We start from the raw sequence: 14,340 nt of genomic DNA, 5'->3' as shown, positions 1-14,340 counted from the left end.
CGGTGCATTGAGCCCAGAGTGAGCATTGGCCCGCCGACGTCAAGCTTGGGAGGAAGAGAAGAGCTAGCTGATCCTCTTGTCCCACCTTCAGATTCCCCTCCCTTTCTGCAGCTTATCGACGAGTCAACACCAAGCACCCAGCACCTGGTTTGCCTGTCGGTACCTGGCCTATCCGAACAGAGCTATATCTTTATTGTGACAGCCTCGACTTTTGGTTGCTTTCCTCCTGTCATCCGGCGAGCCTCCCCACGTCGACCTCATTTTCAACGCCATTCCTTTTTCAAAACCCCCCTCCACTTGTCGAGTCAGAGCTTCCATATATTTTTCTATTTGACATACATCCTCTCTTCACTCAGGCTGCTCCCTCCTCTCTGTCTCGAGATCTTGGCCTCAATTCAACGCGCTCATCGAGAGCTTACTGCCTCCAGCTGCCTCTGCCCGCAGCCAGGCCTAGTCCCCCAGCTCCATCATGTCTGCCAACGGTACAGCGACCCCAGACCATGAGGATGGCGGTCACCACGAGCACTCGGTCCACCAGCGACTGAGAGCCAATTCCACCATCATGCAGCTCAAGAAGATCCTTGTCGCCAACCGAGGTGAAATCCCCATTCGAATCTTCCGTACCGCCCACGAGCTCTCCCTCCAAACTGTCGCTGTCTTCAGCTATGAAGATAGACTGGGTATGCACAGACAAAAGGCGGATGAAGCATACATGATCGGAAAGCGAGGACAATATACTCCAGTCGGCGCATATTTGGCCGGTGACGAGATCATCAAGATTGCTTTGGCCCATGGTGTCCAGATGATCCATCCTGGTTATGGTTTCTTGTCTGAGAACGCCGAATTTGCTCGCAAAGTCGAAGAGGCCGGCATCATCTTTGTTGGTCCATCTCACCAGGTCATTGAGTCCCTTGGAGACAAGGTCTCGGCCAGAAGACTAGCTATGAAGTGCGACGTCCCGTGCGTGCCAGGTACCGAGGGCCCCGTCGCCAGGTTTGAGGAAGTTAAAGCCTTCACCGACCAATACGGCTTCCCCATCATCATCAAAGCTGCCTTTGGTGGTGGTGGCCGCGGTATGAGAGTTGTCCGCGACCAGGAGAGCTTGAAGGACTCCTTCGAGCGTGCCACTTCCGAGGCCAAGTCTGCCTTTGGCAATGGCACAGTCTTCGTCGAGCGTTTCCTAGATAAGCCTAAGCACATTGAGGTTCAGTTGTTGGGCGACAACCACGGAAATGTGGTCCATCTGTACGAACGAGACTGCAGTGTCCAACGACGACATCAGAAGGTGGTGGAAATTGCTCCTGCCAAAGACCTGCCAGCCGAAGTCCGAGATGCCATTCTCAACGATGCAGTCAAGCTTGCAAAGTCTGTCAATTATCGCAACGCAGGTACCGCCGAGTTCTTGGTCGATCAACAGAACCGGTACTATTTCATCGAGATCAACCCCAGAATTCAAGTGGAGCACACAATCACCGAAGAGATTACAGGCATCGACGTCGTGGCTGCCCAGATCCAGATTGCCGCAGGTGCTACTCTTGAGCAGTTGGGCCTCACTCAGGATCGCATCTCCACTCGAGGCTTTGCCATTCAGTGTCGTATCACCACTGAAGACCCATCCCACGGTTTCTCTCCAGATACCGGCAAGATCGAAGTCTACCGGTCGGCTGGTGGCAACGGTGTGCGTCTCGACGGTGGTAATGGGTTTGCTGGTGCTATCATCACCCCTCATTATGACTCTATGTTGGTCAAGTGTACCTGCCACGGCTCGACTTACGAGATTGTGAGACGCAAGATGCTCCGAGCTCTGGTCGAGTTCCGCATTCGTGGTGTCAAGACAAATATTCCTTTCTTGGCCTCACTTCTGACCCATCCAGTCTTCATTGAGGGAACCTGCTGGACCACCTTTATCGATGACACTCCAGAGTTGTTCAAGTTGATTGGCAGTCAGAACCGTGCTCAGAAGCTGCTACAATATCTTGGAGACCTTGCCGTGAACGGTAGCAGCATCAAAGGCCAAATCGGCGAATCCAAGTTCAAGGGCGACATCATCATGCCAACAATCCTCGACGATAGCGGCAAAGAAATCGATGTCACGACCCCTTGCACCAAGGGATGGAAGAACATCCTTGACAAGGAAGGACCTGCTGCTTTCGCCAAAGCCATTCGAGCAAACAAAGGTTGTCTCATCATGGACACCACCTGGAGAGACGCCCATCAATCTCTTCTGGCCACTCGGGTCCGAACCGTCGACTTGTGCAACATCGCCAAAGAGACCAGCTACGCTCTCAGTAACGCATTCGCTTTGGAATGCTGGGGCGGAGCTACCTTCGACGTCGCCATGCGTTTCCTGTACGAGGACCCATGGGACAGACTTCGAAAGATGAGAAAGCTGGTTCCCAACATTCCCTTCCAAATGTTGCTGCGTGGCGCCAATGGTGTCGCCTACAAATCACTCCCCGACAATGCTATCTACCACTTCTGTAAACAAGCCAAGAAGAACGGCATGGATATCTTCCGAGTTTTCGACGCCCTCAACGACGTTGATCAACTCGAAGTTGGTATCAGGGCTGTGCAAGAAGCAGGGGGAGTCGTCGAAGCGACCGTGTGCTATTCAGGAGACAGAACGTATAATCTTCCCTTTACCGTGTGTCGATACTAACTGCTGTATAGTGTTGGTATGTGTTTAACCATCTCCCTCTCGTTCTTTCTTTTCACCCTTTGTCTACTTCCATCTTTTGGACCGGAACCTCCTTGCTGGTGCACTGTGGACTGTTACCGGATGCATCTTCAATGGGGCACATGTTGTATCTCAGCCGGACTCCTGGATCATTCATCATTCTCTCGGACTTGGACCATCTGAAATCGTGTACTTGTTTTATCTCAGCCGGACTCCTGGATCATTCATCATTCTCTCGGACTTGGACCAGCTTGGATTGGGTACTTATTGTATCTCGAACGGACCCCAAATCATTCATCAACTTTCTCGGACTTGGACCTGAATTTGGACTGTCGACGATCAGGATGCATCTTCGATCGGTTACTTATTGCAATAAGATGTATCCTGTACTCATTGCAACAAGACGCTTTCCATACTCATCGCAACAGATACATCCTATACTTCTTACAACAAGACGTATCGGAGCGCGTTACATCTCCAGAATCATCCATCGATTCCCTCGGACTTGGACTTGGACTTGGACTTGGACTTGGACTTGGACTTGGACTTGGACTTGGACTTGGACTTGGACTTGGACTTGGACTTGGACTTGGACTTGGACTCAAAGCTATTGACTGTCAGCGGATTCATCTTGGATCGGGTACTCAATGCAACAGAATGCATGGAGTACTCAGTGAAACAAGATACATCCGGTCTTCATTGCATTTCGAACGGACTCCTAGATCATTCATCATTCATTATTCTCGCGAACTTGGACTGTCGAATGTTACCGGATACATCCTAAATCAGGTTGATTAATTTGTCTTCTACGAACGCCCGGGTCAACTATCAAGTCTCTCGGACTTGGACTGTTGAATGTTACCGGATAGATCTCATCAAAATCGACGTCGCCGGGTTTTGTTGAGTGACTCGATACACCCTCCAGAAGGAGCTTCTTGGACTGGCACCTGTTACTTGATGCATCTCTCATCACCACGGGTCATTCTAGACGTTACCGGACTCCTCAAACTGTCACCTGTTACTCGATGCATCTCTATCGCCGCTGGGCATTCCTGGACGTTACTGGACGTTACTGGACTTTCTGAACTCTTTGCTTCTTCTTTTTACCATTCTATTTGATCCTTATGTCGCTTTTTTGTCTTTCTATGAAGCACTTCTTTGCTCACTGACTTTATCAGAACCCAAAGAAGAAGTACAATTTGCAGTACTACCTCGACCTCATCGAAAAGATCATGCAGCTACACCCACACCTGCTCGGGATCAAGGATATGGTTTTTCACCCTTTTTCCTGCGTATGAGCAGTACACTAATCTTCTATCAGGCTGGAGTGCTCAAACCCAAGGCAGCCCGAATCCTGGTCGGTGCTATTCGCGAAAAGTACCCGGACCTTCCAATTCATGTGCATACTCATGGTAAGAACTTGGTGCAGACTTTTCAAGACAGCATACTGACAGATTGCAGACTCTGCTGGAACTGGTGTCGCTTCGATGGTTGCCTGTGCTGAAGCTGGCGCTGATGCAGTGGATGCTGCTTCCGACAGCATGTCAGGCATGACCTCACAACCAAGCATTGGCGCTATTCTTGCTTCACTGGAAGGCACTCAGTACGACCCCGGCTTGAACGGCCACAATGTTCGTGCCCTCGATCAGTATTGGTCGCAGTTGAGACTCCTTTACTCCCCCTTCGAGGCGGGGTTGACCGGACCAGACCCTGGTATGTATCTTCCTTTCGGATCACTACAGTTGGCTGACAATTCTCTCCATCAAGAGGTTTACTCCCACGAAATTCCAGGAGGACAATTGACCAACCTGATCTTCCAAGCATCTCAACTTGGTCTGGGTGCACAATGGCTCGAGACCAAGAAAGCCTACGAACAAGCCAACGCTCTTTTGGGCGACATTGTCAAGGTCACTCCCACATCCAAAGTCGTGGGTGATTTGGCGCAATTCATGGTCTCCAACAAACTCAGCTACGACGATGTCATTGCCAAAGCCAAAGATCTGGACTTCCCAGAATCGGTCTTGGAATTTTTCGAAGGCTTCATGGGTCAACCATACGGCGGCTTCCCAGAACCACTCCGAAGTGACGCTCTACGAGGCCGTAGAAAGATGGACAAGAGACCAGGACTGTATCTTGATCCTGTTGACTTTGCTAAGGTGAAGCAAACCCTGAAGGAGAAATACAACACCTCCTCAGAGACGGATATTGCCAGTTACGTCATGTACCCCAAGGTGTTTGAGGACTACCGCAAATTCGTCGACAAGTATGGTGACATGTCAGTCTTGCCCACGAAATACTTCTTGAACAAGCCTGAGATTGGGGAGGAATTCCACGTTGAGCTGGAGAAGGGCAAGGTTTTGATCTTGAAGCTGCTGGCCATTGGACCTCTCTCGGAAGCCACTGGACAACGTGAAGTGTTCTACGAAGTCAACGGTGAAGTCCGACAAGTGACCATTGATGACACCAAGGCCGCCGTGGAGAACACCAGTCGACCCAAAGCTGATCCCAGTGACAGCAGCCAAGTTGGTGCACCGATGGCTGGCGTTGTGGTTGAAGTCCGAGCCAAGGAAGGACATGATGTGAAGAAGGGCGATCCAATCGCTGTGCTAAGTGCGATGAAGATGGAAATGGTTATTAGTGCACCACATTCTGGTAAAGTCGGAGATATACTTGTCAAAGAGGGTGACTCTGTTGCAGGTTCTGATTTGGTTTGCAAGATCCAGAAGGCATGAGCACGGAAGGGATAAATGCCGAATCATGGGATGGGGCTCATAATCAGAGGTCTGTAGGGACCGGTCCTCTACGGATAGGGTCGGTAGTTTTATTATCTTGAGGTCAATGGGTATCGATCTTCCACTGAGCAGAATCGTCCTTTGCTATCAACATGTACTTCGAGCGTTATATTAAGCTTCTCGCTTGTCCAAGGAACCGTTGTCACCCATCGCAACCTCTCAGAATGAACGCACTATTACTCGTATGTACTGTACCTTCCTGGCGACCCCGATTCACGTGAATAATCGTCTCCTGCACAGATCGAGATCGCTTTTGGAACTTTGACATGTGCCCGCGTGTGAAATCGCCGGCAATTCAACTCCACCGAGAGACGATGCCCTTTTGAGGCTTCCTTTTACTCGTGTCCAACCAGCATGATTCCACTGGCATCCGAGATGGACTGTCAAATGAGAACGACTGTGGTACTCGTATTACTTGTCACCGCTTCGATACGCTTGAAATATCTGCGGGGAAAAGCACATGATCCAAGCTTGCTTATACGAGATGTACGCGGCACGGGTTACTTTGCCTTTCTTCGCCATTGGCAGATATTGTTGGTCTTTCAGCGCGATCCTGGCTGACTACCTATGGTAATGCAATCCTCCATCAGATGTGTGCTCGTGCTCGATCCAATGGAAATCTAAGCATGGTTGATTGATACTGTACCTATCATTGAGCAAGAGTGGAAGACCAGTGCACGCGAGCTGACCAGGATGCCCCTTCCCACGCTTTGCTTCCATTCTCCTAATCTTGTCAATGGACAAATGCACTGTCGACCACTCACACTAGGACCGTTTTACGACTTACCAATGCTCTTTTATCCGGTCTTGAGTCACGAGAACGACAGGTCTGCAAATCCATTGCTGATGGGATATTAAAACCCCCCAGATAACCCCTCCTGCCCCTCTATTGCTTCAAACTCATTTTCTGCTCTTCTAGCCATCTCAAGAAGGATCAGGACACTGACTGGACTTCGACACGATCTACACCTCTAACTTCGGTTCACGGACTGTGACAGGCAGGTTCGGTCTTCTGCGCTATTCACGGCTTCCCGCTTTTCTTTGAGCACGGCTGCGTCCTCGTAAAGGAATCTGAACTGAGCATCAACTACGTCACGCCGAACCTATCGATCTTCAAAGACTACAGAGCCGAGATCATCAACGACGCTTTGACTCGAACGTTGTGGTCATTGATATCACATGAGCCCTTGCTTTCCCTGGTACAAGTACGAGTACTAAGTATCAACAACTGGTCATTGATATTTCTTCTGCATTTATCACCTTGGCACTTCAACAACACAAACATACCATCTCTACAACAAGAGAAACGCAACTCCTGACCCACCTCAGCCTCGTCAACGACACCCTTCACCACCCTCTCAAGCATAACCAGCAAACAACCATCCTCCCACGAACATTCCTAAACACATCTTTGGCTAGAAAAACGGAAACAAAATGTTTTTCAAACAGTCAGGCTACAAACCACGCACCCTCTCCGGATCATCTGAAGGATCATCCGGCAACAGAGCTGGAAGTCCTCCCAAAGATGCCGGCAGCAATAACAAGACGACTTCCGAAGCCAAGGGACCAGCGGCTAGTCCGGGCGCGGCAGGACGAAGAAGGGTGAGTTCAAACTTGTTCTTTCTCCAGATGCATGTGTTTCTCGACCATCCGAGAGGAATCTGCCACTCCGATTCTTCTGAAAACCCGTCCCCTCCTATCCCAAAATCCATCCCGCATCCGTGATGTGGTCTCCTATTCCTTTCTCTAGAATTTACGACTGCTCTCTGCTTTGATCACCTTTTCTGATCCGCTTCTTTGCTCACATGCAGTGTATTCATTTCCGCTGTTCTACGTTCCAGACTAACGCATCCTCTTTTCTTCATGATCAATAGTCCAGTGCCAACGCAGAAACCAAATTCGCCGGCCTCAATGCCACGAAGCGCAGCAGCGTCGACGAAAGGAGAGCAAACTGGGCTGACCAGAAGCCCGGGTCGCCCGGGATGTTGCAGGGCATGTGGAACAGCTTTACAAAGGGAACTTGATCCTGGGACTTGAGGAAATTTGTGAATGACTAGTAGTGACGACTGACAATAGCAAGACGACGAGACAGGGAAGAAAAAGGACATCGCACGTTCTTCTTCACACGGCGTTGAGGCGCAAGCACATACGATTGATAGGGCTGTCGAGGGGAAGGTATCGTGAAAAGGGAAATATTTGAGGCGCGAGATATGTTATTACTAGTGTCACTGGAACAGAAAAACCAGCACTATATCAGGATGAGACGACGCTGAAAGGGGATATGGTATGAAAGGAGTCTACATTTTGCAACATGTATAACTATATTCATAGTTTGCCACTGGGTATTTGATTCACATCCACATCTGCACCTGCACCTGCACCTGCATCTGTATCTGCATGGTTTATTCCCAGACTGTCTTCAATTCCCAGTGTGCCAATCCAATCTCCACCTCAGTCTTGCTCGGCATGCTGATTCTGTTCCTCGCCATCTCTCTTTCCAGCGTCTTTTTCGTCTCAGTCTCAGCATCTCCATCTCGCCCGCTGACGTGAATCCTTCTCCCGGATACCATGCCCAAAAGTCCAAATCCACCCAACAGGGTCCTCTCTCGAACACGACGCATAGAAAGCTTCTATGAAACAGTCTTCTTGGCCTCCTCGACCGCGCCCGCAACTTTCGTCTTTGCCGTCTCGGCTATCGACTCGGTCTTGCCTTCGACTTTGGCCGCCTCTGCGCGGATCTTGGCCCAGCGATCTTGGCCGCCTCGACTGTTATGACACCATTGATTTAGTATACATCCAACAATCATTTCCCGTGTCTGCGTGTGTGTGCGCTGAGAGGTATCGTTCGATCTGGAACATTGTGCATTTTCTTTTCTTTTGTGTCCATGGGTCATTCGTGCTCTCAGGTCATATATGATTCTGCCACAATTCCCGTCGCAGACGCCTTGGCCACGCTTCGCATGGTGTAGGTATAGGTATAGGTATAGGTGCAGGTGCGGGGCGGTACTTACTACCAATAATCATACCACCGATATCCCTGCGTTAATTGCGCGTTGAAATTGACAAAATGGCATGCGAAGAGGAGGTAATTCTTCGGCTGGACGGCCAGGGCGTATCGCATGAACGTGCCAGAGTACACGGTCAGCGCAGCGGTGAATGTGCCCGAGATACTGTACACAGTTCTTGTCAGCCCCAAGTAACGCCCATGTTATCCCATCTTCAGGGTACGGTTAGAGGAGTAGGGAAGGGTGCCATCGTAGGAGCGCAGTTCAGCGTCGCGCCCGTTCGCTCAGCGGCCACGGGAAGGACATGTCTGCATCTTTGTGGTGGTAGAAGTAGAAGGTAGAAATTTCGAGATACATACATCTCAGGATCTTTCTGCGTGTCCAAAACTGCTGCGATTGGAATGCCAAAGTTCGAAGCCGGGCCCCAGAAATCTGCGTTGAGTTCCACAATGTCAGCTCTTCATGTTCAAGTTTTTCGCGGCCTGCGACGGGTCCGTCTCTTTGAGTTACCCCCGTTGGTTGGGGTCTAGAAGAACAATTCTCGCGATAACCGGCCTGGGACGGAACGAGGGGACATCGAAAACGTACGTGTCGAGCAAAAGTAATCCAAGACTTTGTTGGAGCGAATCTTCGCATTGATAGCTTTGACGGTCGCGGCCATGGTGACTGGCGCTCGCAAGTTGACGGTGGTCGAACTGAATGGCAGAATCAAGGGAGAGCGACGACGAGAGAAGGGCTGGTAGACACTCGAAAAGCAACGACAAGTGAGTCAGTAACGAAGCTGGGCCGGGTAATCGTTGAACAAGCAAGTCCGGCGCAGGAGGATGGTGATTGTGATTGGGAATTGGGCAAACGGGGGAGCGAGAAAGATGGAGTTGGAGATGAGTTCTTCGGCTTTAGTGCCTGATTCTCCGCCCATCGGAGCTCTAAAACAGGAGTACCGCAGTATTCACGAGTATTCTACTACCCCCCACATAGGCATAGGGTGTCGGTTTGGTCAGGTCGAGGACTGAGAAAGTTGATACGACAAAGAGCAATCTATTGTCATACTACGAAGTACAGTCATCTCATACAATCAGCAGCACGAGTGAATGTACGTAATGATGCTACCAGCCCAACCGTCCCATAGATCCCGCCTTCCATCTCGGCGGCTTTTCATGCTCCCCTGCATCCCAATGATCAAGCAGCATTACCGCTGAGCGATGAGCTGAGCTTGAAACCGAATCTGGAAGCAAATATCATCCACCTCCCGTAGGTCAATATCTCCAGCCGTCGAAGATTTGAGTCTGTCCAGGACACCTTGCAGTGAGGACATGATGCTCGGCTCAACAGGTTGAACATCTGCTGTTTCATCCACCACAGCTCGAAAAGGCGCCATTTCAGGCTCAGACTCCGCTTGATCAGCAACATGCGGCTCGATTACCTCGTCGGCTTCATGCATTGCCACATCACAATCCCCTGCTTCGGCTTGATACTCTCTTAAGCTTGCATCCACTCCCTGATCATCTTCGGTCATTTCTTCCTTGAGTCGAGCATCTTCCGAGCCACTAACTGACACAACAACCTTTACATTTGAGTGATGAGGTTCTTGCGACTGGGAATGACGAGCTCTTCTCCTAGCTCGCCCGCGACGAGTCTTGGGAGTCGGCGTTGGTTCAATTGATTGTGCATCCTCCACGGCAGTGCCAGCAGCGACGACTTGTACGGTTTGCGACGTTGCAACTTCAATGCAATCGTTCTCATTCGAGGCTTCCAGCACTGTCTGTTGGGAATTGACCGATCCGGAGGACGGTTGAGACGACAACTTCGACCTTCTTCTTTTAGATCTTGTAAGTGTGTAATCGATAGCTTTGCGTTTGCGAGTGCTGCGCTGCGGCTTGCTTTGCAATGCAGGCTCCTCATCTTGCAATTGGTTTAGCTCCATCACTTCGAGGCTGGCATCTTCGACAACCTGGCTGAGGTGTCGGTCAAGATCTTGAGACAATTGTGACGCACTGAGCATATCGATATCATCACTATCGGTTCCTGGATTTCCAGCTGTCCTGGCATCTACCTCTTCATCATCCACATTCAACAAGGTCTCATCGACCGTAGAAGGGGGGTACTCCTCGGACTCGACGGGTTGAGGTGCTTCAGTAGACTGGTCGACTTGCGGCTGGACATTGCTTGAATCGATGTGGTTACGAGGACCCTCAGCATCAACCGCAACCGGCGCGCAAGTTCTTGGCTCTTCGGCTACTGTATCCTCGGCCGGAATCTGATCTTTCTCGATGGTCGATGACTCCAGAGTCACGTCTGGCTGCAATACAAGATTGATTGCCATATTTGATTCTTCTGTAGGAGTTGGAAGTGGAGATGCGCCGTTGTCGCCAGCATGATCCACCATCGAAGGTGGCGACGAAGGCACTTCAATATCTGTGATAGTCTTTGTAGAATGTCGAGCCCGCGGCGTGGGAGATGCCGTGATCTCTGCCTCTTGATCATGAGATGTCGGCAGAGTGGGCGTCGATGGTCGTTCTTCTAATGCAGCTACTTTTCTGGCAAACTCACAATCTCCATGACTGAACGACTTGCTATGTTGTCTTGGACTAGACCTTAAATCTGGGAACACAACAGCAGGCTCTGACCGTTGTCTGTCTCGAACTTCTTTCTGATGAGCCGTTAGGAATTGAGAGTCTGGGTCATTGTCTGCAGGTGGAGAGGATTCGATTGGTACGAAATCGATTTGTGAGTCGTCGTGTCTTGATCTGGGTCTGGAAGATGGCCTTGACGGGCTTGACTGCACCATGAGGTGGTCTTCAGTCACCACTTGTTTGTAACCCTGGCTTCCCAGAATTGGCGATGGTCCACACATTGCTTCCATCTTCTCTGGCGTGGGGCAACCATTGCGTACTGGCGCGGCATCCTCTTTGATTTTACTGGCACGGGATGGTGATGGTGCATGCTGATGGTAGTCTTCAACTCGCTGCGCTTCAGCCGATTCCCTACCCATGGGCTCCGCAAGCCTGTCGATGGCGTTCGAGAGACGCGACCCGAGCGTGATATTTTCGTGAATGACAAAGTATTTGTCCCATATCTCTCCAGCTCCCTCCAGCACGCTATCATTGGTGCTTCCAAAGAAAGACGCAAATACCTCGTCCAGTTCAGCCACTGCTGTGGGTGGAACCCTGGTAAGGGTGCTTGCGGTGGTCTTCGTAAAGGTACGGTATGCTCGAGCGAAATGAAGGTCCCCTGAGTTATCGAATTGGTGCTTTTCGTCCTTCAGCAATAGTACCAAGGATGGAGTTAGGGATTTGAAGGTCTGCACAACTTCTTGCTCAGGCGCATTCGTCAAAACGAGTACAATCGTCTTGATCAACTCGGCCCAAAAGATGAAGTCTTGGGCTGATTCCAGTTGCATTTGATGGAGCATCGAGGTATTCAACAGCGCCAGGCACTTGTTATACGGTACCATCAGAGCCTGCATGCCGATTTTGGAGCTCTGGATATGCGACCGGAATTCGCCATCGTCTTTCATCTCCTTCAACTCTGCAATGATAGCGAGGAATATCTCTGCAAGAAGTGATGGTGTGCCCCTTCCAACGATGAGATCTCCCAGTGCATTGGCGATTGAGCTGGTGCCCAACTCAAGGATAGCACTTCGTGTCATCTGGCGTAGCTGCGGATCGCTGAGCGAGTGGTCCGCGGTCTGTTGCTTGATGTTTTCTGCCCATAAGGATGCCAGGAAGTCGGCAACGACGGCAGTGGCTTTCTTAGTCTCAGAAGAAGCCTTGACCTCCTTGCTGCTTGATTCGCGGAGAGCCTTGAGAAAATGCGTCCAAGCAATTGCGATGTAGGCTCTGTCCGATTGTCCAGATCCTCCCCATGAGCTGTATCGTAACAGCACGCGAAACATTTCGACAATGGCCATGCTTCTGGCTCGTACCCATTTGCAGTCAATTGTTGGAAGTTCCTCGGGCTCGACGGGAGTGTTTTCGAGAGCTCGATTCTCATTCCAGACTTTGGTGCTTTTATGTGAGTTCCACAAGAGCGCAATGAGGACGCGGCAAGCAAGGTCAGAATTTGCGCTGTTCTTGTCAAAGAAAGAGCTCCTCATCACCTTGACAATGTATTCGTTCCAAACCCGAGTATATTGCTTGTGGGTTGCAGCTGGTCGGAACGCATAGTACAGCAGATTGCAATAACTGGAAACAGCTGTAGTTCGAGTGTTTTTGACACCTTTGTCTGACCCTGATCGCTCCAACTGAACAACCAAGGGCTTTGCAAGCATCGCCGTGAAAGTGTCCGACGCTTCGTGTGGGCGAACTACGTAGACTAGGCGATTCCATGCCGCAATCGATTGCTGCCTTACGGCGGACTCGCTGCAGTTGAAGCATCTTTGGATGACTTTGAGCCAGTCTTTCATTTCTGCCCAATTATCGACACGAGTATCGAAGCCATTGCTTAACAAGATGACGATAGCCCATATCTGCGGTACTTGGGCGACTTCCTCTTTCGTCGAGATCATCTTCTCAAGTCTCCGACACATGGCTGAGCTGAAAGTTCGTCCGGGCTCCAGCTCTCGTTCCAGCACTGATCTGGCCACTGAAGCAATAGATGACGATGCAGGAAACACAACGCAGGCTTTCAAGCCCAAGCTCATGGCTTTGTCGCGGATGTCTTTCAGTGGATGCGTCATGCCTATTAGAAGTTCTTCGGTCCAAAGGTTTGCCTTTGCCTTCATCACAGCTCTGGCTTGCTCAAGTAACTTCTGGTAGACCAGTAATCTTTCGGACAGAATCCCATTTCCTTTGACATGTTCGGGGAGTGCTTTCAGTGCCTCTAAAAGCCGTGGGACACGGTTGCTAGAATTGAGCAGGCCGTGGCGAAAGTCCTGTGTTGCCAGTAGATGCATATAATGGATGATGACGCTTTTCGGGGCCGTATGCTCAGCAACGACGTGTATGGACCGATCCAAAATGAATACACGATGTTCGTCCGACATCAATGACGAATACTCTCGACTCCAGACAAAGATGACAAGCACCTTCAACGCTTGTGTCATCAGGTTGGTGTCCGCAATATGTGGTTCATCCGGCTTGACCTGTCTGAGCAAATCTCTTTTGATGTACTTGAGGATGGTGTTGATCTTGCTCTTCAGTACAGCTTCTTCTGGTATATCATCATACTCTCGGATGACCGAGGCAAGGGTCCGATAGGCATCAACAGAAAGCGCTCTATCGTCCTGGAACAACTGATTCACAATGCTCTCCATCATCTCGCTCATTGAACGGTCCTGGTCTTGCTGACCATCCGTAGACTGCAGGAGCTTTTCTTCCACGGCGAGAGGCTTAAGAATTGATTTCAGCGACGACTGACATTCGGAAGAAGGTGGAAGCGATTTGACTTGAGGGACACTAGAAGATTGTTGGTGGAGATACGCGGACTCGTGAGCGCTCGTCCAGGGCGAGAATACGACGCGTTTGCGGGATCCTGAATTGGACGAACCAGGAAATGAGGCCGGGGATTCTGGTGACCCTGTAGTCTTGACGAGGGACTTGAGAAGCGAGAGTTTTCTTCGTGAAGATGTGGATGGTGGGCTTGGGGGGAGAACACTCGGAGTTGACATGATTGCCAGGAGTGCATTCAAAGGCGGGAGGAGGATTTCGTCATTGGCAATGATTCGTCACAAAGGTCGGCAGTCCACGAGGCTGCCCGCAGTCTCTCAACACGCTCAAATTGCAGACATGATTCCATGAAGAACTTGAAGCGTAGAAAGTACAGCAATGAAATATGGAGGTACAGGCACTCGGGACACGTCCAGCCACCACTCAACGCGTGTCTACGCGCCGCACTCGCAACGGGGTCTTAGTCTCGGATTTAGTTA

General features: G+C 50.5%; 4 protein-coding genes across 4 annotated transcripts; 2 read left to right on the top strand and 2 right to left on the bottom strand.

The window, feature by feature from the left end:
* Nucleotides 1–469: 469 nt before the first annotated feature.
* Nucleotides 470–5,409, top strand: PV05_09465 (pyruvate carboxylase; the record flags this gene model as incomplete). Its single annotated transcript, XM_013455806.1, has 5 exons — nucleotides 470–2,644; nucleotides 3,856–3,948; nucleotides 3,999–4,089; nucleotides 4,139–4,390; nucleotides 4,445–5,409. The coding sequence occupies 5 exons, from the start codon at nucleotides 470–472 to the stop codon at nucleotides 5,407–5,409; spliced, it is 3,576 nt and encodes a 1,191-aa protein (XP_013311260.1).
* A 674-nt stretch (nucleotides 5,410–6,083) lies between these two features.
* On the top strand, nucleotides 6,084–7,825 carry PV05_09464 (uncharacterized protein). The gene is made up of 2 exons (XM_013455805.1): nucleotides 6,084–7,071; nucleotides 7,344–7,825. Exons 1-2 carry the CDS (start codon nucleotides 6,904–6,906, stop codon nucleotides 7,491–7,493), a joined length of 318 nt encoding a protein of 105 aa, XP_013311259.1. The 5' UTR covers nucleotides 6,084–6,903; the 3' UTR covers nucleotides 7,494–7,825.
* Nucleotides 7,737–9,316, bottom strand: PV05_09463 (uncharacterized protein). Its single transcript, XM_013455804.1, has 4 exons — nucleotides 9,063–9,316; nucleotides 8,834–8,906; nucleotides 8,481–8,639; nucleotides 7,737–8,235 (listed from the first exon to the last, which is right to left on the bottom strand). The coding sequence occupies exons 1-4, from the start codon at nucleotides 9,133–9,135 to the stop codon at nucleotides 8,100–8,102; spliced, it is 441 nt and encodes a 146-aa protein (XP_013311258.1). The 5' UTR covers nucleotides 9,136–9,316; the 3' UTR covers nucleotides 7,737–8,099.
* Nucleotides 9,317–9,523: 207 nt separating this feature from the next.
* PV05_09462 (uncharacterized protein) lies at nucleotides 9,524–14,210 on the bottom strand. Its single transcript, XM_013455803.1, has one exon. It carries the CDS (start codon nucleotides 14,080–14,082, stop codon nucleotides 9,664–9,666), a length of 4,419 nt encoding a protein of 1,472 aa, XP_013311257.1. The 5' UTR covers nucleotides 14,083–14,210; the 3' UTR covers nucleotides 9,524–9,663.
* Between the last annotated feature and the right edge of the window lie 130 nt (nucleotides 14,211–14,340).

The sequence above is a fragment of the Exophiala xenobiotica genome (genome assembly GCF_000835505.1).
Source record: "Exophiala xenobiotica strain CBS 118157 unplaced genomic scaffold supercont1.6, whole genome shotgun sequence".
In the NCBI taxonomy this organism is placed as follows: Eukaryota; Fungi; Ascomycota; class Eurotiomycetes; order Chaetothyriales; family Herpotrichiellaceae; genus Exophiala; species Exophiala xenobiotica.
Note: the sequence above shows the minus strand (reverse complement) of the source record. Positions and strands in the feature narration are given on the sequence as shown.

Excerpts from the sequence above, each read along its gene's own strand:
- PV05_09464 (XM_013455805.1), top strand. The coding sequence starts at position 6,904 with ATGTTTTTCAAACAGTCAGGCTACAAACCACGCACCCTCTCCGGATCA. Across the intron at positions 7,072-7,343 it reads GCGCGGCAGGACGAAGAAGG|TCCAGTGCCAACGCAGAAAC; the intron begins GTGAGTTCAAAC and ends CATGATCAATAG.
- PV05_09462 (XM_013455803.1), bottom strand. The coding sequence starts at position 14,082 with ATGTCAACTCCGAGTGTTCTCCCCCCAAGCCCACCATCCACATCTTCA.
- PV05_09463 (XM_013455804.1), bottom strand. The coding sequence starts at position 9,135 with ATGGCCGCGACCGTCAAAGCTATCAATGCGAAGATTCGCTCCAACAAA. Across the intron at positions 8,907-9,062 it reads GGATTACTTTTGCTCGACAC|ATTTCTGGGGCCCGGCTTCG; the intron begins GTACGTTTTCGA and ends AACTCAACGCAG. Across the intron at positions 8,640-8,833 it reads ACGCAGAAAGATCCTGAGAT|TATCTCGGGCACATTCACCG; the intron begins GTATGTATCTCG and ends AACTGTGTACAG.